This window comes from Rousettus aegyptiacus, unplaced genomic scaffold (assembly GCF_014176215.1).
Source record: "Rousettus aegyptiacus isolate mRouAeg1 unplaced genomic scaffold, mRouAeg1.p scaffold_m13_p_8, whole genome shotgun sequence".
NCBI lineage: Eukaryota > Metazoa > Chordata > Mammalia > Chiroptera > Pteropodidae > Rousettus > Rousettus aegyptiacus.
Window position 1 is genome coordinate 15,841,628 of NW_023416311.1, and position 24,240 is coordinate 15,865,867.

The 24,240-nt window shown below is 48.8% G+C and overlaps 2 protein-coding genes across 4 annotated transcripts in view; both read left to right on the forward strand.

Annotated features, from left to right (window-relative positions):
• The first annotated feature begins 316 nt into the window (after nt 1–316).
• Nucleotides 317–1,509, forward strand: CUNH16orf91 (chromosome unknown C16orf91 homolog). Its single transcript, XM_016136641.2, has 2 exons — nt 317–403; nt 479–1,509. Exons 1-2 carry the CDS (start codon nt 372–374, stop codon nt 852–854), a joined length of 408 nt encoding a protein of 135 aa, XP_015992127.2. The 5' UTR covers nt 317–371; the 3' UTR covers nt 855–1,509.
• A 3,155-nt stretch (nt 1,510–4,664) lies between these two features.
• The window catches only part of UNKL (unk like zinc finger), a 41,417-nt gene continuing 21,841 nt past the window's right edge, over nt 4,665–24,240 (forward strand). For all 3 annotated transcript variants that reach the window (XM_016136643.2, XM_016136642.2, XM_016136644.2), the window contains exons 1-9: nt 4,665–4,778; nt 5,878–6,087; nt 13,266–13,442; nt 13,857–13,990; nt 16,480–16,615; nt 17,461–17,578; nt 20,187–20,271; nt 20,932–21,017; nt 24,024–24,086. In XM_016136643.2, coding sequence (XP_015992129.2) covers nt 4,702–4,778; nt 5,878–6,087; nt 13,266–13,442; nt 13,857–13,990; nt 16,480–16,615; nt 17,461–17,578; nt 20,187–20,271; nt 20,932–21,017; nt 24,024–24,086 — 1,086 coding nt within the window. In that variant the 5' untranslated portion in view covers nt 4,665–4,701. The remainder of the gene's footprint in view (nt 4,779–5,877; nt 6,088–13,265; nt 13,443–13,856; nt 13,991–16,479; nt 16,616–17,460; nt 17,579–20,186; nt 20,272–20,931; nt 21,018–24,023; nt 24,087–24,240) is intronic.

Genomic DNA, 24,240 nt, shown 5'->3' on the forward strand with positions numbered 1-24,240 from the left:
ACCAAAGGACCCTCTTCTTCTTTAGGTGCAAAGCTTAGTCTCCCTCCTACTCTTGGACATTTGCTCTGTCCTGATCAGGAGGACAACACTCCTCTTCCCCTTCCTGTCAGCTGAAAGCAGCCCAGAAACCTGCCCATTAATTCCCCTTGGGCCAGTGTGGGACTACACTTCCCAGCATGCCCTCGTGACCCGCTGAGACCGGGTCTACGACAGAAGAGGCCGCGGAGAGCATACGTGTCATTTCCGTTGCGCAAGTGAACCCACGTTCTGTAGTCGTGAGCCCAGATCTGGAACGGCTTCCGATTTCCGGTTTCGCGCGACGGAAGTGGTAAATCGCAGTGCGCCGGGCGCAGTGCGGAGTCCGAGTGGTGATGAGCCGTGTCCTCTGTGCTCCCCCAGCACGGTGAGCTCCGGCAGGGTCCGGGCGGTGTTAGGGTGGGCGCGGATAGCGACGCGCTCACTGTTCTCTCTCTTCCAGGGCCTTCCAGGCGCTGAAGTTTATGCTCTGGGCTCCCCGAAGCCTGCATCTGCCGCCCGGTGGCCAGGCTCGGGCCAAGACCCAGGTTGAGGGCGAGGAAGAAGATGACCCCAACCGCCCCATTCTGTTTTCCTGTAGCAAAGCCAACCCGTCTCGCTGGACGGTGGAGCATTCCCTGGGAAGGGATCAGCAGCGGCCATGGTGGAAGGTGCTGCCCTTCAGCTTGTCCCTCATGATTCTAGTCATTTGGTGCTTCCTTAGGCAGGAGACCAGCGCGGACGGATGGTTGAGACAGGTGTTAGAAGAAGAGGAACCAGAGCCCAGCTTTCCTTCTGAGGAAACTGGAACTCAGGCTGCCCACGGAGCGAGAACTTAAAAGGATGTCCACAGAGCAGGCAGCCAGGCTTTGACGTCATATTTGACCGTATATGTCGCGGTTATGCGCGTTACCAAAATGAAAAACTTGGATGGCGCGTCTGGCCATGCCGACCTGCGGGAAAGAGCAGAATATCAGCAGATCGGAGCCTCTCCCCTTGCCTGATAATTGATGCCCAACGAATACGTCCAAAAGACTTTTCAGATCTTTAGAAAAGGTTTTGTTTGCAGTGTGTGTTGTTGGATTTGTGGTTTTGTACATTATCATGTTTCCAAAGTAATTCTGGTGACACTCGTAATCAGTGTTATCCAGTTTGCAGGTCATTTGCTTTCAGAGACAGAATAACTGGCAGCAGAGTTAAACCTGTTACTTTATAATGTACTGTGGTGTGTATAAGTTGATATTTTACAAACTAACAAATTGGTAATATTAATTTGCTAATGTGTAGTTAAGCCAGTCCACTTTTTTTTGCATCTCATTTTTTAAAAGGAAGCCTTTTAATTCTTTTAGTTCCTTTCTTTTTCTTTTTTCCAGAATAGAAATTGAGGAAAGAAACCTAAATGTAAATTGTGAAATATGTCATTCAATGGTACCGGAGTAGAATAAAACTGATGAGTTTTTCTTTTGACAAAATATAGAGTTTTGGGTATCTAAATGATATATTTTTCAAATACTACTTAGTAGAAAACATGTTTAATTCTGAATTTAATACAAGATGCAAAAAGATTTCATTAAGCTTCTAGTGGAAGGTTTTTTCTTGGCATATCTATGGTGCTGATATTAATTGAAAGTTTTTCTCACTAGGATGTTTGAAAACCACTGGCTGGTAGTGTACTGGCTTCTCACAAGGCCTCTACTGAAGTGCTCTAATACTGCCACACCTTGATAAGTTATGCTTGTCAGGGAAGTGGGGCGGATACAAGTATGTGCATATTTAAAAAATGGAGAGACCAAGGTTTGGAAAGATTGACCTAATCATAACTCAGGTCACCTTGTCAGTCCCAGTGAGCAAAGAACTAAGACATCCTTTCTCTGGCTTAGTGTGGTTGTGGTCTCTTTGGTTGTGAAGTATTTGTTTTTTGAGCAACAGGCATTTAAACTCGAACCCTTACTTTACTCTTGCTAGCTCCTGCAGGAAAACAAAAAAAGAACTAATGAGAATTTTTGTTTTAATTAAAATGAACTCATGAGAAAAGCAAGGTGATTTATCTGGAAAAGTAGACACTAATAGGCAAAAGGAATAAAATCGGAAACACTGATAATCCCACCACTTAAGATAACCACTGTTATTTTATTTTAAACAATACTTTATTGTTTACCTTTCCAGACTTTGTGTGTGTGTGTGTGTGTACAAATACAGTTTTTCTAAAACACGAGGGGGTAGTAGTGTTTTTGATGACACAGCATATCACATGCAACAGATCCTGAGTGCCTCCAGGGCAGCTATTTATGAGGGCTTTCCAGGTTTTTTTCATGAGCAAAAGTAGGACCCAAAGCTTGCTGGCAAGTGTGGGTAGGCCCTTCTCACACCTGAACTTTGCACAGGGATGGCAACAGAGCAGGTGTGGCAGGTGAACTGTTACTGAAATCCTTTAATTTAACTAGTTTTGTAGTATGCTCACTTTTATTTAAGTATGCTCTTATTTCTCCAATTGGGCTGTAGCTTTTGTTGTTCCCAGGGTGATTGGCACATTCACTTCTCTAGGTAAGTACCCAATACGGATTTGAGAGAGAGAGGGCCAGTGTAAGCATGCTAGAGCAGAAGCAGTCGTGGTAATTCATGAGATGAGATGTTGGGCAGAGGGGGAGAAAATTGTTTTAAAGAAAATTTAGGGACGAGGAGGTTAACTAAATAGTCTCACATCTTCCAACCAACTGAGCAATCTTGGAAGATTCTGGCAGTGCTCTGCATTTTTCCCGCCAAAAAGAAACACTTCTAAATTCACAACGAGAACTCTGGTGTTACTTTATATGTCTAAGTACTACCTCAGTCTTTTAAGAACAGTTTTCAAAAGCACGAAAAATGATGGTACATCTTTACAGCCTAGCCAGTTCTCTTTGATCTTTAAGGAAGATGCTTCATGCTTGAGGATGAACAGTAGGTGTCTTTACTCCCACCTCCACAACAAAGATCTCCAGATTTTTAAATTTTGAGCCCCAACTTCCTTTTCTGAGCTCAAAGCACCTCTCAATACATCTGTACTGGACTTTACAGGTTTCTCAAACACCTTAGGTCCAAAATGCAATTCATCTCTCCCCAAACCTGTTTCTTTTTTATATATCCCTCCAATTCGTAGACCCTGCTTCATTCACCTGCTTTATTTTCTTAGAAAATATCATGCTGACTTTTTGCCATTTTAATTTCCAGGTTTAAATATAATGTTAGTAAAGGTAATAATTCATTTGGAAAATGAATATGAAGATAATCATTCACCCCACCAGCAAGTTATAGCTTTTGTTATTTTACTATATTGTAGTTCAAAAAAATAACTTACATACTTGGGAACAAATATATGAAACTGTTAGATCTTGCTTTGTTTTTCACCTAAATAGCATTTTTCATGTCACAATTCTCAATAGCATTATCATTAAATCATGGCATAGCACTCGGAACTCCCAGTTACTGGGCTGTTAGGTACTCTCAAGTTATTGCAAAATGGCTCTGATAATTATCTTTGTACGTAAACCTTTGTCTGAATCTGATTCGCTTTTAGGTCAGACTTCCTAGAAATGGAACAGATTATTTTCTATGAAGGTCAGCACCCGTTTGCCCTCCCAGCCACACTTCTTCAAGGGCCTGTCTTGCTGCAAGCCACCAATATTGCAGGTTGTTGTTCAAAACAAAATCTGCCTATTCCAGGGCTCTGCCTTGCTTTCTTTGCGTTTTTGGTTACTAACAAGGTTGAACATTTTTTTACAATGTCACTTATGCCACATATTTAAAAAATGTACTCTGAGCCTGGACTCTGTCCTGAAATGCACACCCTGCTCCCTCCTCCAGGGCCAGCTGAGATGGGGCAGCTGCTGCCAGCTTCCCTGAGTTCCCACCGGTTGGTGATAGGTATGTGTCTTCCCCTTCACTGTGAGCCTCTTGGATTCTTTAAATATCAGCTTTATTGATGAATAGTTCACATGGTATTCAATTCACCTCTTAAAATACACAATTAAAAGATGTTTAGTATACGCATGGGGTACCCATCGCCACAATCTAATTTTATAGCATATTCATACTCCCTAAAAGAAAGTCTGCGCCCACAGCTCTCATGCCCTGTGTCTCCCCATATTTCCCACATCCAGCCATAAGCAATTAGACCCATTCTTTGCGGCCTCAGCACCGAGCACGAAGTCAGAGCCAATGAATGAGTGAAGTGCGACTGTGAGCAGCCTGTGTAGGCTGTCTCAACACGGGAGACCTGTCGGCTTGGTCTCCTCCCAGGGCCCAGCTCCGGGTCGCACAGGGCGCTGTCGGGATGAGCAGAGTTCGCGGGGCAGCAGTGGTCGGTGGGAGCCGTGAGAGTGCATGATGGGTGTGGACGACCCGGCGCCCGCGGGGGTAGGAGCGACGCCGTGCACCAGTGATGCAGCAGTGGCAGTAGCGGCGTGCCCGGGGTGTGCCCCTGCGGAGCCGAGTCTGGGGTCTGCTGGGGCGCGCAGGGTGCTCTCTAGCCGCCTAGAGTTCGCAGGACCGCCCCTTTTGGCGATGCGCCAGCTGGGGGCGTGGCAGGGGTGGGGATGGTGGGCGTGGCCTGTCGGGCCGGGGGCGCGGGTGGGCTCCGCGCGGGGGGAGATCCGGAGGGGCGGGGGCGGTCCCGCGCGGCGCATGCGCGCTGCATTGTTTTGACTGAAAATGCCGTCGGTTTCGAAAGCGGCGGCGGCGGCGCTGAGCGGGTCCCCCCCGCAGACTGAGAAGCCGACCCACTACAGGTCAGTGTCCTGGCGGCCGCGGCGGGGGCGGGAGCGGGGCGGGGGCGGCCCCGTGCGCCCCTGGCCCGCGCGCCTGCGCCCGCGCGCCCCTGGGCCTGGGTGCCGCTGCCGGGTGCGGCCTGGGGCCCCGCACCTTCCGCGTCTCCCGCCCCCCCCTCCCCGCCGCCCGCCTTCCGCGCTACCCCAGGCTTCCGCCACACCCAACCTCCGCGCAGCACCTGGGCTCGGGGCGGCTGGACCACCATCCTACTCTGGCTGCCGCTGCCTGAGATCGAGAGGCTGCGCCCAGTGTCTGGGTGGCATCTGGGCTTGGGGGCTGAGGAACACGCGGGGTGTTGGGGAACAGCATCTGAGGTCCGAGGGTGCGGACAATGCGCCTAGGGTCCGGTATGGGAGGCACCGCGCCTGGGCTCGGGAGAGGGCGACCATCTGGACTAGGGCTGCCTCCGTCTGGAGTCGGAGATGTCTCCCGGGCTTGGGGACGGGACGCAGTTGGGGTCTCGGTGTCGCGCCTGAAGTTGAGGATCGCGCCTGCGGTCGGGATGGGGGCTACACATAGGGTCTGGGGCATCGCCCCTGAGGTCAGGGAAACGCTCCGGGATTCGGAGAGGGGAGGAGGCCGTCTGGGATCATCTGGAGTCAGAGTGGCAGTCGCCCCTGGGGTAGGGGATGAGGGGCTGCACCTAGGTCGGGGACCGTGCCTGGGATCAGCGAACCACGAGATCCAAGGAACGCGCCTTTGCTGGGGGCGGAGGGAGCGGCCACCTAGACTTGGAATGAGGGGTCGTGCCTGGGGTCCGGAATGGGGGGCTGCTGCGCTCGAGGTCAGGAACCGCCTGGGGTCGGGGATGGCACTTGGGCTTGGGATCCTGGGCGTGCCTGGGGTAGCGGTGTCGCGCCTGAGGTGCGGGAAACGCGCCTGTGCTTAGGATGGGGAGGCGGGGCGGCAGCCTGGGGCCACCTGGATTCGGAGTGGGGGTCGCGCCTGGGGTCGCGTCGCTCTGGGCCCGCCGTGTCCGGCCCCCACCCACGAGTCCCCGGGCCGCCCGCCGGCGGCGGTGGCGGCGGAAGCGACCCGCAACGCTGTTTGTCTTTTTAGGTATCTAAAGGAGTTTAGGACAGAGCAGTGCTCCCTGTTTGTGCAGCACAAGTGCACCCAGCACAGGCCATTTACCTGTTTCCATTGGCATTTCCTAAATCAGCGTCGGCGCAGACCGCTCCGCAGGCGCGACGGCACCTTCAACTACAGCCCGGACGTGTACTGTTCCAAGTACGACGAGGCCAGCGGCGTGTGCCCCGACGGCGACGAGTGAGTGTGTGTGTGTGGAGGGGAGGGGGTCGGGGTGGTCAGTGCCAACTGCTCTGCCCCTCGATCTGCCTTGCGGGAGGTCGGGGGTCAGACCCCTGGTTCTTTTCAGCACCTAGCACACCTGTACAGGGGATCCTGTCTTTACTCTGAAGTTTTTCCTTGACCAGGACTGGTGGTGGTGGTGGGGGCGGAGCATTTCCCTATCTTTAGACCAGTGTGGGAAGAAGGACTGTGTGTGTCTCAGGAATAACCCTTGCATGGCTTAAACCACATTTGATTCACTTCCCACTTTAGATTGCCACAGAGTTTTCCAAATTTCCTGCATTAGAACCGGCCCTAATGAGGTACAGGTTCCAGGTTTAGGATTATTTTTGTAGTTGTCAGTTGTTTTGTAACAAGAGAGCTTGTTAGAACATTTGTTTACACTATGCAAATGTATATGGACTGTTTCATACTGTTTATATGTTTAATTTTTAAAAAATAATTTATAGGAAAGTTATTTGCAGACTATCATGTAGCACTTTTAAAGTTTAAGAAATCAAGGTTTTGTTTGGGTAGACCTTTTCATATATATATAAGTTTCCTAATGGTGTTATGAACAGATGTCTTTATTTTCAAAGATGTAGAATGGGAAAACGGGAAGGACAGTCAGCTTGTATGTTCATATAATGAGCAGAAATTGGTAGCAGGAGGCTTTGCTTTTTTTCTGTGGGCTGTTTGAGGTTAGGAGGGGTTGTCCATTCCTGCCATGAGGTGGAATGGCATCACTGTGCTTTAGAGCCCTCTGAGAACAACTTATTCAACTTCTGTCAGGATTAGGGTCTGACTTGGAAGAAGTCTTCAGGTCCATCCCCTGATCTTCTGAAGGGAAATGATTCTCCAGCTATGATCCCTTTTGAAGACAGTTTTCATCCCACCATACACAAAGATAGGTGTGAGTCTGTTTTCCTTCATTGTCCAAAATGCTTAAGCCAGGGAGTCAACTTTTAATCTGTGGTGATTTTCTAAATTTTATACACTTACTGAAAGATATTTAGTTGAACACCAGCTAATTACATAGTGTTGTTGTTAAGGCAGCTTGAAACCTGTTGAAATAATGTAGCCAGCTCCACCTTGGTTAAGATTGCTATACTTCTGTAAAGTTTGAAAAGTGCCCTATTCTGCAAATGGGTCTTCAGAAGAAAGATGTTTTTGCCTAGGCGAGGACTGGTGTCAGGTCTCCCATTTTCTTGGTCATGTCAGTAGCCTCTCTGGACCTTGGGTCCAGTTGTCCAGGGGGGCTCCTGATGCTTAACCCTGGTGTGGGAATCCAGTGACTTGTCGGACCCCTTCCCAGAGTCAAGTATGGGGGCCTAAGTGGCAGTATTCACTAATGATGATTTTAATGCATGAGAAGAAAGCCTGTTTTAATAGCTGTTTCTGGTCCCGGGATCTGGATGTCCCGCTGGGCCTGTGGGTGGTGTCCAGTTCTTAGAGGGTGAAGAGTGCTGCCACTGCAGCACTCTTGAAGGTGGTCATTTTAACATGGCTCAAATAGTAATTAGATGATTTGCAGTTATTAATTATAAAACTATTAACATGTCTAAATGGCACGCATGTTATCATTGAGTAACAGGGTGAGTGGAACCAAGATGTTTGCTATTTTCTGTTCCTGTGTACATCTATACACAGTAAGAAAGTCATGTGTCTTACTAAAGATTTTGTTTGTAACTTCTGCTGAGCACAAGATGACTTTCTTCAGCCATTTAGGATGCATTTGACAGCCAGCCATCTCCCTGGGGGATCTCTCCTTAGTAATTACCACTCATTCTATGGGTTAGGGTCTATCCCATCTCCCACAAATCGAATGGCCTGGAATTTCTGTCAAATTACATGTTCTGGTGCACACAGGGTTGTCATAGAATTTGTAAATAGATACAACCTTTCAGAGCAAGAATGGGGCCTTCCTTTTATTTCCGTTCATTGGTTCTTGAAATTTCTCTTTTGAGCATATGTACTACCAACCTATTATTTTAAAACATGAATATGTAACAAAGACCCTTCAGACAACCCTCAGTCAGGTGACATAACCATCCAGTGTTGCTCTTGGCCCTGGCTGGGGGCACCATGGGGCTGAGTAGGAGGGGACGGGGACCCCAGGATCCCTGCTATCACCCTCCTCCTGTGGACCCTCCCCTGCTGTCACACCTCCACTGTCACCCTTTTTTCTTGGTGGGTAGTTACCCTCCCCCTTTCACTATCATCCCTCCTCCCAGTGGCCTCTCCCCTGATGTCACCCCCCTGCTCCCACTGTCACCTCTGGGTAGCCCCCTCTGTCATCTGCCCCTCTCTGTGGGCATCCCTCGCTGTCACCCCTTTACCTTGGCAGGCATTTTAGTCACCCTCCCCCCTTACTGTCACCCCTTCTCCCATGGCCCCCTGCTCCACTGTCACCCCTTTTACTGGCAGACGGTCAGTCTTCACTGTCACCTCTGGGTGGCTTCCTGCTGTTATCCCCCCACTCCTCTGTCACCCTTTTTCCTTGGCGGGCAGTCGCTCTTCTCCCTCCACCCTTCTGTGGTCTCCTCCCCTGCTGTCATGGCCCCGCTGTCACCTCCTTTTCTCGTCCAGCGGGCACCCCTTTGGCCAAGGGAGGTCCTCTCTGCGCTGGCGCCCGGTGGTCCTTCCTTTCCCACTGCCCTTTGTTCTGGGGGACACGCCCCTTCCCTGGCGCAGGTAGCTATTGGCTGTCCGGGTCACGTGCACCCAGCCCCGCCCCCGTGGGAACTGGTCTCCCAGCAGGGCAGCAGTATTGCTAGGGTCCTTTGCTCAGTGCGCGCACTCCCTAAATCTGCCAGAGAGAGTCGGCGGTGCAGGCAACCGCCTTGGAGCTTGGAGTCGGACCCGCGCCACAGGGTCGGTGTTCCCATCTGTGTGGATCCATCCTAGGTATTAGGCTGGGGATTCCAAGAAAGCGACTCCCGTCGGGAAGTTTCTGGGGGTCCAGCCACATTCTGAAAGCTGCTCTGAGAAAGGTATCCGGTGTGAAAGGCCCCAGGCACCCCTCTGGTCCTGCTGTCTGCGCAGGCAGTGGTCAGGGCCGATCCTGGTCTTCGCACCTGGAACCCAGGTGTGGTTGCACCTGCCGCTACATGACACCGCACCTGTGCAGCTCTTAACGCTGGTCAGGCGTTTACAGCTGTCGGTTTTGACATTTAAAAAGAAGAAAACCCTCGCAGGTGCCTGAGTAGTGCCACCCCCCAGGATTTATTTTATTGGAAAACAATTCAAGCAGACCCAACTAATATGTGTATGAAGTAAATGTCCTCTTTTCTCTGTTAATCCTCCTTTTGCCCTAGACATGCTATCCCCGACTCCCAGAGTTAAAATGTTCTTGTTTTTAATAAAAAATGGGCCTTCCCCATTATGTGATGTAACTTTCCAGAGCTTTTCAGCCCCTTCCCTGCCCCAGGAGGGCGCCCTGGCCCTACCACTGGGTTTTCTCTGTGAGGTTTTCCCTTCCACCTCTTAGATGTTTTTAAGGTGAAGCTATTCTCTTCCCTTTAAACATTCTCCAGTATTTAAAGGTCAGTTCATGTTTTAGGTCATGTAATAAGCAGGAAGTGACATGGCCTGAGTGAAATAGTAGTGCCCGTTTGGTGCTTAGTGCTGGGGAGAGAGAGGCCTTGGCCTGGCTCTGATTGCCATGGCGATGGTACTGGAGAGGAAACAAAATCATGTTTAGGCTACCCTGAAGGACCACTAAGGAACAAGTGAAAATTTAGATTTAACATCAGGGAAATTGGGAGCCCTCTGCCTGCCAGCGATGCCAGGGGTGGTGGTTTCCTGCCCGCCACAGCTGTGCACAGTGTGTTCTGTAGAGAAACTTGCCAGCTGCTTCAGCTCTGGTGTGCTTAATATAGTAAATATCCTCGCCCCAGACTGGAATTCTTGTGCCTAACTTATAGTAAGTCAAGAAGTACTTCTGAAAATTGGAACTGTTTTTGTAAAATGGTGGCTTTCTTATAAGTGTAAATTGTTTTGTTCTTTATTATGGTAAAACAGACAACGTAAAATTTACCATCTTAGCTCTTTTAAGTATACAGTTCAGTGATATTAAGTCCATTCACATTGTTGTCCGCCTGTCACTACCATCTGTCTCCAGGACTTTTCCATCTTTAAACTGAAATCCTGTCCCCATTAAACAGTAGCTTCCTTCTTCCATCATTCTTGGTATTGAGAGAAGCAGATATATATATGTATCCTTGCCCCTCACCTTCCTGGTCCATACCTATCCTCGCACTCCTCAGAGCTGCACCAAGCTCCTTTGTCATTTATTCCAGAACTTTGGTGGTTTCCAGCCTTGGGCGATAACAAACAGTCCTGCAGTGATCATATTGTGTGGATGTCTTTTCCTCTTTTCGCCAGCTGTGTCTGGGGCAGGTCTCTAGAAATGAGATTAGTAGGTGAGAGTGAAGGCATTTGCCAGCTATAAAGTTTATTATGTATCACCAGATTTCCCTCCAAAGAGGTTGCAACACTTTGTCTTTCTCCTGGCAACAGTGTCTGCTACTCCACAGTTCCACTCTGGGGTTATGTCCTAGAGCAGGGGGACCTCTCAGTGGTCGAGATCCATCTGCATTTTCTGTTTTGTAAATTCTTTGTTTCTTTCTCTAGCCTGTAGTTCTGTGATTTCCTGGTCTCTTAATTTCTTCATGTTCTTTATTAGTGATATTAGTCTGTATATTTACGTGAAAAGCGAGGAAGGGGTCTTGTGTTCTAGATCAGTTTCCCTAGCGTGGCAGAGGGTTCTCCACAACAGCCTCAACTCCCTGGGTGCCAGAAACTAAGTTACTTACCCGTGCTGTTCAAAGATGCAGAGAAAGGCTTGGAAGAGCTTGAAATGTAAATATAACTTTGTAGTAGGGATTTTAGACAAGGGCTTATCAGTGCTTAATATAGTAAATATCCTAATATTTGACCATTTTACTTAAATCTCCCAATACCATTTCTTGGAACTTGTCAGGAACACAGGGGAAACAGTTGTATGTGGGCACGTAGAGGGCTGTACGCGTATTTATATATTGTTTATGTTAGGGCCAAGTTGTCTTGCAACCTTTCTCCGTTTTCCACTTTTTCTAAGGGATCTTTGGTGATTGTCATAACTGCTGGTATTCCACTGAAGTTCATTACATTTATTGAAAGATTTGCCTCTTGGTGGCCATTTGCCTTGTTTCTTTTCTACTTTCTGTCATTTCAAGAAAGTGCTGTCGTTCTTCCCTGTGTGTTCATCTGATGGGGTCCCAGGTTCCTGGTTGTATTCTGTCCTTTTGCTCTGGGTGTGGTTATTCAGGTGCGTTGGTTTGTGAAAATGCCACAGGCTGCCCAGGTATGACCTGTGCATTTTTCTGTAGGTCTATTATATTTCAGTACAAATATGAAAAGATTCTCTCTCTCCTCCCCCTCCCCCCATCTATCTCTAGTGGGCTCTGTCTAAAATTGTGATAAAATATATAAACATAAAATTTAACCATTTTTAACTGTATATTTTAGTGGCATTGATTACATTCACAGTGTCGTACAACCATTACCATTCTCTATTTCCAATTTATTTTCATCACTCCAAACAGAAACTGTCCCCATTAAAGAGTCCCTCCTCTTTCTCCTCTTTCCAAGCCCCTGGTAAACTCTACTTCTTGTCTCTGAATTTGCTTTAGGGACCTCATAGAAGAAAAAATATGTAATATTTGTTCTTTTGTGTCTGGCATCTCTCACCACGATCCTTCCACGTCATAGTATGTGTCAGTGCTTTATTCCTTTTCATGGCTTAATAATATTCCATTGCCTGGATAGACCACATTTTACTTGTTCATCCTCTGATAGACATTTGAGTCATTTCCAGCTTTAAGCTATTGTGAATTATGCTGCCATGGTCATGGTGCACAAACATCTCTAGAGATCCTGCTTCTATCTCTTCTGGGTGCAAATCTGAGCCCACAGCGGGCTTCTGATCTGACTTTTGCTTGGTTGGCTCTGGGGGGACTGGGGACTCACCTGATATGATGTCCTTTACCTCCGCCTTGTGTCCTGCCCACCCCAGGTGCTCAGCTAGATCTGGTGTGAGCTGTCTGAACTCTGAGCCTCTGTTTCCTCAACTTATAAGAGTTTAAACTGAGTGATTACTAAGTTGTTTCTGATTTTACTTTTGCGTTCCGTCAGGTTGCAAAGTGCCACCAATCTGTGACCTGTGTGGGGAGCCATTCCCACAGGTGCTCCCAGTGCCCAGGTCCACAGCTTGCTGAACAGCAGGGTGGGAGTGGGCCTTTCCCAAGCCTCGCATGGTGCTCCAGGCTGTCGCTGGAGTTGAGGGACCTTGTCCTTGGATTTGGGGACTTGCAGCAATGGGCCCCTGCCTTCTCAGGCTGCTCAAGGGGATGTCACATTCAGAGTCTTTTACATATTTCTTCACCTCTTTTTGTGTCTCTTGTCTGGAGGGACTGACCTTGAAGCAGGCTTAGTTTCCATGTTCTACACATACTGGAACCTTCTAAACCATCTCTGCAGTTCCGCCCCACTGCAGCATAAACCACTGTCACTGTGGGAAGCCACGTGTGACTCTCCTAGGGAGCGCATGGCTCTGGGCTGTGCACAGCCTGTGTGACACTACACCTTCTGTCCCCCTCCCACATCTGCTTCTCTCCTGGCCCATCTCCTGTTAACGTCCTCCTCCAGACGTATCCAGGCCCCTGTGTTTCTCCCCAGGCTCCTTCCCTCCCTTCCTTGAGGGGTTCCCAAAAGTACCTGGATGAGAGATGGGCGAGGCCGCCAACTCTATCTAATAACGCTTGTCAGGAAACATGAATGACACAGCTGAGTCCTGGAGATTAACTTTATTTTTCTACACTTTATTCAAAAAATGATAAAGGATGATTTCTTCAGGGAAATTGAGCATTGTGGTTTTCTAACATGTATAATTGAGGGATTTGTAGGGGTCTGAGTGCCTTGGGGGAGGGTTCCAAATCATGGGAGGGATGCTCTGTCCGGTGATGTTAATCCTTTAGTAAAAGCAGATATTTGGGTGAAGGAAAAATAGAACCAGCTGCTGGCCAGGTGCTAACGAGAAGAGGAGCAGGTTGACACTTAGGGTTGTCCCCAGACCCTAAGGCCTAGATGGCGCGTGTCACCCCTGTGCTTCCCAGGTGTCCATACCTGCACCGAACGACTGGAGACACGGAACGCAAATACCACTTGCGCTATTACAAGACAGGCACATGCATCCATGAGACAGATGCCCGGGGCCACTGTGTGAAGAATGGGCTGCACTGCGCCTTCGCACATGGCCCCCTGGACCTGCGGCCACCTGTGTGCGACATCAGGTGAGTGGGGCGTCATGTGCTGGCTGGGCGGGGAGCCAGCTCACCTCCCCAGTGTTTCAGGGATCACTGGTCTAAAGCAGCTCCTTTTCTGGCCCATGCTTTTAGTCTAATGAAATAACGTTTCCTTCCTCTTGACTCGTGTGCCACGGAAGCTCACAGCGGGTGAAGGGAGATGAGTGAATCCTTACTTAACATAATGCAGCTCTGAAGTGTTTGGCATCTGGGTCAAGATTGTTGTCCCAGGACAGGGATGCACCCAAGGGAAATAGGACACCTGTCCTGAACCCTTCAGGCAGCCAGCCTCTCCAGTGACGTGTGAGAGGCTCTATAAAGTGACAGAACCAAGTGATTTTCCCACTTTCTGGAGGGGCTTCGGACACACCCCAGAGCCCTAACCGATGTGTTTGTCCGTAGGGAGCTGCAGGCCCAGGAAGCCTTGCAGAACGGCCAGCTCGGCGGCGGGGACGGTGTTCCTGATCTGCAGCCCGGGGCCTTGGCCAGCCAGGCCGTGATTGAGAAAATCCTGGGCGAGGACCCCCGGTGGCAAGGTAACCCTGCGGCCACTGTGGGAGGTGGGCTGGGGTAGCCTCATCCCTGTTGGTAAAGTGACCGACACGGTGGACCCCATCGCCCTCATTTATAGTTCAGATGGGGAAGCTGAAGCTCATCGAGTCGAGTACTCTACTCTCATTCCTCGGGCCGAGTGGGCGCTACCTGGGGCAGTACTGAGGGCCATGGCCGTTGGTCACGTCTGGGGTGAGGAAGGGGCCCAAGGACCCCATTTCAGGTTTCAGGGAAACCCACTTGTGCAGTTGTGCTCCACCCACATGTTGCGATGTCACAGCTTGGGACAAAGTCCCCCCACAAAAGAAGAGCTGTGTGTGCAGCTCCCTGCTTCCCAGCGTCGAGGACAAGTGCTTCACTCAGGGTTTTTTTTGTTTTTCTGGAAAACGTCTCTGAGAACTTATCCCTTTTTGTTTTCTAGCCAGTAGACCGCCATGGTAGGCCTCCCTGGTTGGAGGATCTCCAACCTCCACCTGTGCAAGCTGGTCCTCTGTTTTGGCATGGGTGGGTGCGAGGGTCCACATGCTGCCATCAGGGTTGAACTTGAGGAAGGAAAGGGGGAGGAGGTGATGGACAGGTGGGGCCCGCAGCTTTGTAGGATCCTGCAGGCACCTGCACCCAGGTTCAGGTCAGGAATGTCTAGTTCAGGTGCTTCGATTCCGTTTTCTGAATGTTCTAGATGACACCAGCGGTGCTGAAATCCAGTTTTTTTTCAGAAGGGCCATTTTAGACTGTGCTTCCTCCACATTTTTGTTTTTCATACATAGGTAGTTATTTAGATTGTTAATTAGACTTTATAGGGAAGTTTTAAGAGAAAAATTGCACTTACACAGATAGTAGAGTTCCCATGTCCCCCTCCCAGTTCCCCGCCACGTGAACATGCGTTGATGGTGGTGCATCACCATCATTGTTATAGTCGATGAACCAAGGTCGATACGTTGTTATTAACTAACAGCTACAGTTCGCTAGGGGTCATACTTGGTTCTGTGCGTTCTGTGTGTTTGGACAAATGTACAGTGTCGTGTATCCACCACTACGTCACACAGAGTAGTGTCACTGCCCTAAAAACCCTCTGCGCTCCCCTTATTTATCCCTCCCAACTACCCTTTGGCAACCACTGATCTTTTATTTCTTAGATTTGTCTCCGTAGTTGTGTCTTTTCCAGCATGTACGAGCATTGGAATCATCTGGGATGTAGCCTTTTCGGACTGGCTTCTTTCACTTAGTAATGTACATTCAGGGTTCCTCCATGTCTTTTCATGGCTCGATAGCTCATTTCTTTTTATTTATCATTGAATAATATTCCCTTGTCTGGATGGACTGCAGTTTATCTATTCGCTTGCTAAAGGACATCTGTGAGCCTCTGTGTCTCACGGTCATTGTCATGCATCTCATTTCTGTTCATTTCGTGTCACTTACCATAGGACCTCATATCTGTTCGAGGCATTTGGTCAATATTTGTAAACAAATGTCTAACAGTTTTTCTTAAAATTGGCTTTCTTCTTGTCCAAATGCCTTCAGTTCTCTCCATGCCCTGCTGTGTGGTTAACATCACTTGTCGCATAAGAAGTTATTGGAAGTTCGATGTGGTGTGAATGGACGGTTGGTCCGCTGTGTGCAGGGTTGCCTGTCCTTGCCCTTGCCATGGGGCGGGGCTCTCTCCTTCCATCCTGATGTTCAGCCTGCTGAGCAGATGTAGTTAAAAACACAGCATATGTAATAAAGTGTCACTTATTAACCAGCCCAAGAACAGATGAGAGTTTTAGGAATCCTCACATCGGTTACCGCTTTTAAATGACCTCTGGTGGCTTTTTGTTTGTGTGTTTTTGCTTTGAGCTAAAATTCAGAAACATGAAATTGCCATTTAAAACAATGGACTTTATTTTTTTAGAGCAGTTTAGGTTCAACTTGAGTGGAAAGAACAGAGAGCCCACATATACCTTGTGCCCGTAGGTCCAATGTTCCCACCACAGTTAGGAACCTACACTGACACATCATTGTCACCCAAAGTCCATCATTTATGCCAGAGTTATAATGAACCATTTTGAAGTGTGCATTTCAGTGGTTTTTAGTTGTATTCATGATGTTGTATAACTTATCATCTTTATCTAGTTCTAGAACTCTATCTAGTTTCCACTTGCAACTGCTAGTGTACTTTCTGACTGTGAATTTGCCTATTCTCCACATTTCATATAAATGGAATCGCACAACGTGTGGTCTTTTTGTGTCCGGCCTCTTTCACTGAGCATAGTGTTTTTGAGGTTCGTCCACGCTGTAGCATATGTCAGTGCTTATTCCTTTTTATAGCCAAATAATATTCTACTGTATGGATGGATCACATTGTGTTTATCCATTCACCCATGGGTGGACACTGGATTGTTTCTCTTTTTGGCTGTGTGACTAGGGCCGCTGTGAGCGCACATATGCTATAAGCACATGTATATGCGTGTCCATGTGGACCCATGTTTTTCAGACACCAACTTTGTACTGGGAAGCTACAAGACCGAGCAGTGCCCAAAGCCGCCGCGCCTGTGTCGCCAGGGCTACGCGTGTCCCCACTACCACAACAGCAGGGACAGACGGCGGAACCCCAGGAGGTTCCAATACAGGTGAGCCCTGGGACCATGGGCACCTGGGCCCTGACCGCCATCCTCCTTCAGACACTGAGCTCTGTGTCCTGCTTTTTCTTTAAGCAAAGAATTTGTCTCTACTCACCTGCTAATGCCTCATATGCCCAAGGGAACCCCTGTCTCAGGTAGAAAGAGTTGGTTTATTACAGTCATTGTTCTTTCTCTGAGGTGTTTCACAGTTAAGGAACAGAGAACCTAAATTGGTAGTCTCTAAGTTTTAGTCACCAGATATTAGCCTGAGTAGACAGAATGTATTTACTGCATATTGAAGGGATAGAAAATTGTAAAATAAGAAGACCAAAGCAACAAACAAAAAATTGTTTACCACTGGTTAGGTAGTTTTTTCTGTAAACCTAAATAAGTTACACTAAAGCTGCCAAGTACATGATAAATAGAGGATTTTGGTTAGGATTTTCATATTGTAGGATCAGAAGTATCAGATCCAGTTCTTTGCAAGAAGATGTGCTGTTGTAAGATACGACAGGTCTGGGCTCATCTCCCGGCTGCAGGAAATCTGGCCTCTTCTCCAAGATACTTTTCATGTCGGCATGGGCGGCCCTGACTCAGACTCATCTTAACTTTTGCGGAAAATAAACCTGGGGCTCTTGAGTACTTTCTGGGTTCAGATGGCACTCTCTGGCTCTTGCCTGTCCTCGTGAGGAAAGAGGCTGGTCCTTCAGGGAACATTTTCCCATGGTCCCTCATGGTGTGAGTACACCATGCTGAGAGGTGAGCCCAGTGGTAAGTGGATAGACCAACACCCCAAGGCATATGGGAAGGACATCTTCTCTCATGACCTCCTGTGACTCCCTCTTGTACCCCAGGTCCACTCCGTGCCCCAGCGTGAAGCATGGCGATGAGTGGGGCGAGCCCTCGAGGTGTGACAGCGGGGACAGCTGTCAGTACTGCCATTCCCGCACGGAGCAGCAGTTCCACCCTGAGGTACAAGCGAGGCGGGGGGGCTTCAGCCAGATGGTCAGTGTCACAGCCTGGGAGAGGACAGGTCTGGGCGACTCTCCTTTTTGCTATGTTTGAGGGTCCCTAAAACCACCTTCAGGTCTAGCGATTTGCTAAAAGGACTCAGAATTCGGTAAAGTCATTATGTCCACAGTTATGGTTCATTACACTGTAAGGATACAGATTGAAATCAGCGAAGAGCAGAGTCCCATATGGGACAGGGTCCTGGAAAGACCAGGCTTGAGTTTCCAGCCATCCCCTCCTAGTGAATCATGGATAGCAGTCACTTTTCCCAGTGACCATGTATGACAAAACACACAGTTGCCAGCCAGGGAAGTCACCTGAGCCTTGGTGTCCAGGGTTTTTATTGGGAGTCAGTTGTTGTGATGTGGCTGACCTAGGTTGAGCCAATGCCGTGAGGTTCAGGGCCCCCACCATAAATCGTGTTGTTACTGTCTTGCATGGTTCAAGGCCAGGTAAACAGACATTTAACAAGCAGGCCATTCCTGGGGCTCAGAGGTCACCTCCCAGGATCCAGTGAAGGCCAGTTCTTCCTTTGGACAACTGGAGCCTGCTGAGCCAACCAGAGCTCACCTGGAATTGTGTTAAAAATGAACAAGCAAACAAGCCCCCCTGAGACAGTGGGAGAGCTAGGGACCAGGGAGGGTGGGTGATGAAGACTGGGCAGGTGGAGAGCGGGGATATATTCCTGCAGTGGTAATGAGGGTTGTGCTGATTCCTGTGAACTCAGGCAGGCTCATTTGCTGTCCTTAAGGAGTCTAGTCAAGAAACAGCCAGCGAGGCATTGTAGAGGGCAACTCTGTGGCCTGCACGGCCTGGTCAGGAGCAAGAATTGTCCTACTTGGGCAAACTGCTGCCGCCCCTCTTGAAGCATGCTTTTGGCCATCAGGCTGGTAGTGAACTTTGATAAAATCTTGGCCTTCACTTCTTGCGCCTTCTCTCTTAAGCCCACCCATGGTTTTTAGGTCCTACACCCACCAGCTATGTTTTTTATTTTTTCCTCTTCTAGTCACGTGATCATTCATTCACTCACTCATTCAATTTTTGAAACTCAGGAAATACTATGTGCTTGTTCACACCAGACATGTTTTAATAAAAAAAAAAAAAAGAAAGAAAAAAATCTCACCTTTCCTTTGGCTCTGCACCCTGAGGTTGTGACTGTCCCATTCATTTCCATGGCTCTTTGATCACTTGTGGTTCTTACCCGTTTCCCAAACTGATGTTCTTTTGATATGGGTCATGTAGGTGCAGAATTGGGACATCAAACCCACAGAAAGTAAGGAATTTTAACTTTAGCTGTGTTCTTAACGCCGTGTATTTCAGCTGTGACTTTTAATAGAGAAGCCAAAAATGAACGGTGGCCCCTCGGCACATTTGCACCTGGTTTTATTTCACGCCTGCCAGCGGTGTTTGCAGCCACGTGGATGTGTGGCTGTCCTCTGGGGTGTTTGCCATCTGTTTTTGTATGCACACACTTTTGTGCATACATACATTCATTCATGCTTGAGCAAGACAAAACTCAGAATAGTGAACATATCCTTCCCTCAGGGGTCATTGAATGACGGCAAGGCCAGCATGTGTGTGCTTGAGGCTGCCCTGGGTGTGAAAGCAGCTGCTGGAGTGAGGGAGCACACGTCTGTGCCAACTGAGACACCTTGGACTCTGGGAAGGGGTGGGCACCTCGTCCAAAGGCTTGTGATTGCGTTTCATTTCTTGAAAGTGTGTTCTATTGAGAAATTCTGTGCTTTAATAAAATGCACATAAAATGGCATTTAGCTTCCTGATATTTTTAGTGAATTTGAAATCCTTTGAAATTGCTTTTGTTGATATGGCTGCTGAGGGGACAATTGAAGAACCAAGGAGACTGTATGGCACTTCAGACAGGGAAGGAAGGTGGGGTGGTGAGGTGTTGATTTGGGATCTGGGTTGGAGCGCAGAGATCCCATGAGGGGCAACTGAGGGCGTGAGGCCTGTCTGTCCCTCTTGGATCCTGCTGTGCTGCAGGGCCAGACCCCAGTGTTTTTGACTGAAGAGTGTCTTTGGCCCAAGTGAAGCAGATCAGGTCTGGTACCTGTGATGATTTGATATATGTATACATTGTAAAAAGATTCTCACCATCAAGTATCCATCATTTGACACAGTTACTTTTTTTGGGGGGGGCGTGAACTTTTTTTAAAAAGACTTTAATTAAAATGTAGCTGACATATAATATTAGTTTCAGATACACACCATAGTTACTCAGCTAACAGGCATTTCTTGAGCACCTGCTGTGTACCAAGCACTGAATGAGGTGCATCTTTCAGAAAACACCAAGTGGAAAATCTGACTTTGTGTGATTTTAAGGACAGGTGCGACAGGTGCATGTCCCCCAGCCTGACCAGCCCTGTGCAGAGGAGGGAATTCGGGGCCATGGGCGTGCCCGGAAGAGGGCTGCATCCACAGCCATCTCTCCAGGAGACCCCCCCATTATGATTGGGAGCTTGGTTCTCCACATTGTGGTACAGCCAGCTCTGGTTTTCCCATGGAAACCCATTTCCAATCTGGCCTCTCTATTTTATTTTTTGTTTTCTAGATCTACAAATCTACAAAGTGCAATGACATGCGCCAAACTGGCTACTGCCCTCGAGGTCCTTTCTGTGCCTTTGCACACGTGGAAAGTAAGTACACAATGCCCAGCAGCCTCCTTCTCTGCCACCACCATTGTACGCAGGACTTTCTATTCATCTGGGGCAGGCTTTGAGGATGGCGGAGCTCAGCGTCATGGTGGGGCCCCTGGGGTGGGACCTGCGGTGCGCCAGGCCTTGCAGAGCTCAGAGTGGCCCTGCCTGCAGGCGTTCTGAGGTCTTGGATACAGCGGCTGAGCACTGGCATGGGTTAGTTTTGATGGTCAGGTGGACCCATAAAATGTTCCTGAAGGCAGGAATGAACCTCAGTGACGGGAACACGCATACAGACTCAGCCTTTCCGTGGTGTCCCCGAGGGCTTCCTCTTAAATGCTTTTGAGTTTGCGTTCCAGTTTTGTGAGTGTAGTTGCCAATTCCATTTTACTTTATTTTAATGGGGAGGATGGCTGTTCTTGTTGGAATTTTACATTGTTTTCTGGTTTTCAAGTCATTTGAGTCTTATACCTGAGACTCAAGGGTCACGTTGCCCCGACAGCTCATGCGATGTTCCAGCCTCCCCCTTTCCCTGTCACCAGGGAAGATTGTTGTCACGAGACCAGTGCACACCCTTTCCCTAGTTTGGGGGATTCCTTTAACTGAAGGCTCTGTGCAGCTAGTGGCTGCTCAAAGCCTCCTGCCCCCTTTTCTTGGCAGAGAGCCTGGGAATGGCCAACGACTGGGGCTGCCGAGATCTCGCCTCTGCCAGCAGCTCTTCAGCCAATAGCGGCCAGCCTGGAAACGTAAGTGGACGGTGTCCTGAGGACGGTGCCAGTGGGCGGCCTGCTCTGTCCTTTGGTTTTATTCCAGCTGTGAGGGGCAGATGGTTGTGATTTCTGGGTGATGCAATTGAAGGCAGTCTGCCTGTGGGTTGGCAGCTTCTTCTAGGAGACTGAAGAGTCTGGCCGAGTCCTGGCCTGGGCCTTGCAGTTTGCCAGACACACACATACCAGCCGTGTGCGAAGGCACAGTGTTAGACTGACCATAGAGAAGGGGCCCCATTTCCGGGTGGGGTCGAAGAGCTGGCAGCCAGGTGAGTGGGGAGACACCTGGGCAAGACCGACTGAGGGTGGGTGTAGGCAAGTGAGTGCCCCCGAGGGTCTCAGTCGGAGTGGTTTTGGAGGTTTGCTGGGGCACTGAGAGATGGGGTGGGGGGGGGTCACTTCTGGGAGCCAGTATTATCTAGGGCAGAGTAAAACAGTGGGGACAGGGTTCAGACCTTGTGTCCCACCCTCGCTGGTGTGGTAGTGCCCCCTGTGTGTACCCTCACGTCAGGTATTTCGAGAGAGTGGGAATGACCTCCTCCCTTCCTCAGGGATGCTAGGTGACTCCGGTATGGGAGCATTTTCTTTTGTCATGTTGGAGTCACCGAGAAAGTGGCTATGTACCTACAAAAGGAATTGAGTTCCTTCAGACAGGTGGAGAACTGGGCTGCCTTCGGAGGTGAGCCTGTCATCCTCCCCTGGGGTAGGATACTAGGGCCCTGGGGGCGTCTCTCGGAGCCCTGACAGCACTTAGGCAGGGCTGCACCTGGATATGCCACCTCAAAGGTCCTTAGTTACGCTGAGGAGAGACTCACATGTGCAAATTACACTATTTTAAAGTGAACAGTGGCATCTCCTGCATTCACAGCATGGGATCACCACTGCTCTAGCCCGGACGCAGAACTAGTCATCCTTCTGTGAGACAGAACACATGTGGACCTGAAGGCCAAGAGTAGAAATTGAGGGAGAAGTTAAAATTCTATCAGAAGTGTTGATTAAAAGGATTTGAGCAAACTGTTTCAGTAGGAAACATCAAGACAACTTCTGGGCGACCAAGGCATTGAAATTGGCTAGTCCTTTTTGGTGACATTTTCAGCAGACAATTGGATGAATTTCAAACATGTAGGAAAGCCTGTCAGGAGCTGAGGCACTCGGGATTAGCTTGGGCCGCCCTTCTGGGCTCTGGTATGGGGGACATTTGGTTTCCAGCACGATTCTAAGGGAACAGATTGATTGGGACACTTGGAGAATGTCAGACTTCATTGTGGATCTCACTGTCCCAAACGAGTCATTTCCATGGAGGGCAGCTTCCCTTTCCAGTGTTTCTGAATCTCAATCACCTTTGACAGAACTAAACATAAAAGCAAAAGAGGATGCAATGCCCTGTCTGGGGCACGCTGCTCTCACTGCTTTTGTTCTGTCTCATTCTAGAATGTTCCACACACAGGTGACTGCTTCATGTACCTTTTGGTGAAAGCGCCTGTGTGATGGGGGGTTGCTGACCACACAGAGTGCGAGCTGCCCCCACTCCCCCAGCAGAGTTAAGGCACAGGCCAGGGACAGGCCAGGGACAGCAGGAGAGGGCCCTGGATGCTTGGGTGACATCTCACTGCAGGGCAGCTCTTTGGGCCTGCCCAGAGTTGGTACTTGTTTCCTGAAGGTGAGCAGAGCTATTTCAGGATAATTGTGTTTTTTATTCACAACTTAGCCTTAAAGCGTGTTTGATACCCAGGTCAGTGACTTTGGAGGCCCTCACACAAAACTGCAGGTGGGAGGTCACTTCCAGGTAAGAGAAATGCAGGGAAGCCAGGCATACCAGCATGACCTCAGGGCTAAGCCCAACAGGCTTCCCCCAGCTGAGTGTTGGGATGGAGGAAGGGGCCCCTGTCAGCACCTCCCTGGACACCTTTTCTTCTGTCTTCAGTGAGCTCTCTTGGTCCTTCAGCAAATCCAGAAACCAAAAAAAGGAGGAGGAGGGGTCGGGATGACCTAAGCCACTGCTACAAGTACACTTATAACAGGTGTAAAGATGAGGCTGCTCCTTAGTTCTGAAGGACATGTTGGTCTGCAGTTCACGTGCTTACGTTTGACCTGGGGAGGAGTATGGTCTCTGAGCTCTCTGTGGCCAAAGCCATCATCAGGCACAGTTATCCCAGAAGGTGACTCAGCAGGGTCAGAATTTTTATATGTGCAGGAGAGAATATCTTTTCTTGCTACCCCTTTAGGTTCAATGACTGAGGCCCTGCAAATTAAACTGATGAAAGATAAATTAACAGGAGAAAAGGCTTATTACTTACACATATGGCGGCCTTCACAGAAAAGAAGTCAGAACCCAAAGACCTGGTTAGATCTGGGGGCTTCTGTGCCCTTCTAACAAAGCAATAAATTGTGAGGAAATGACAAGACAAAGAGATTTCTGCTTCTGGGGGTGGTAAATTGTGGTAAAGCAAATCTGTGAGGGAAAATAATGGAAGATAAGGGTTATTTCAGTGAGATGTGTTATGCAGATTCAATCTCCTGCGGTCTCCCAGGTGATTAGTGTCTCTAATGTTTAAGAGGTGTCCTCCTCCTGGGAGGGGAAAGGAGAGGACACCTTCACAAAGGGAAATGCAGAGAGGCGGGTGGTAGAAAACTGTGTTACATCATGCTTTGCCTCAGACGGTGGTCTTTCCATGACTCCCCAGCTTTGGAGGCTCAGCCCTGCAGTAAAAGGCTTTGTTTGGGGTTTGCCCACATTGTGGGTTCAGTGTGCATGGAGGTCACATGCAGCCTTCACACAGACTAGCTTGGAGGTCAGAGTTTAATGTGTAGGTGTGAGAAATGGAATTCAGGAGAACTGATGAAGAGCTAGCTGATTTGAATGCCTTTTCCATTGTATGAGACTTTAGTACTTGTCATTTTCTACATTCTGAGCAAAACTTAGGTCTCTATATATTTTTCATCAACTGAGTTTTTCTTCCAACATCAGTGCTTTCTCTGTTGCAGGCAAAGCGGAGGGACTCACCTGCTGAAGGCGGCCAGAAAGCCAGTGAGCATGACAGTAAGCAGGTACCGTGTGCCTGAGGCAGGATTTCATGTTATTTCTATGTCTGGAGAACCTGCCATGTTATGGCTTTCTAACTCACTCACTATTGACTCACAAAGTGACCTGGTTAATGTCCATGTGTAAGTTAATTATGTTTTTCCTTATATTCTTCTTAAA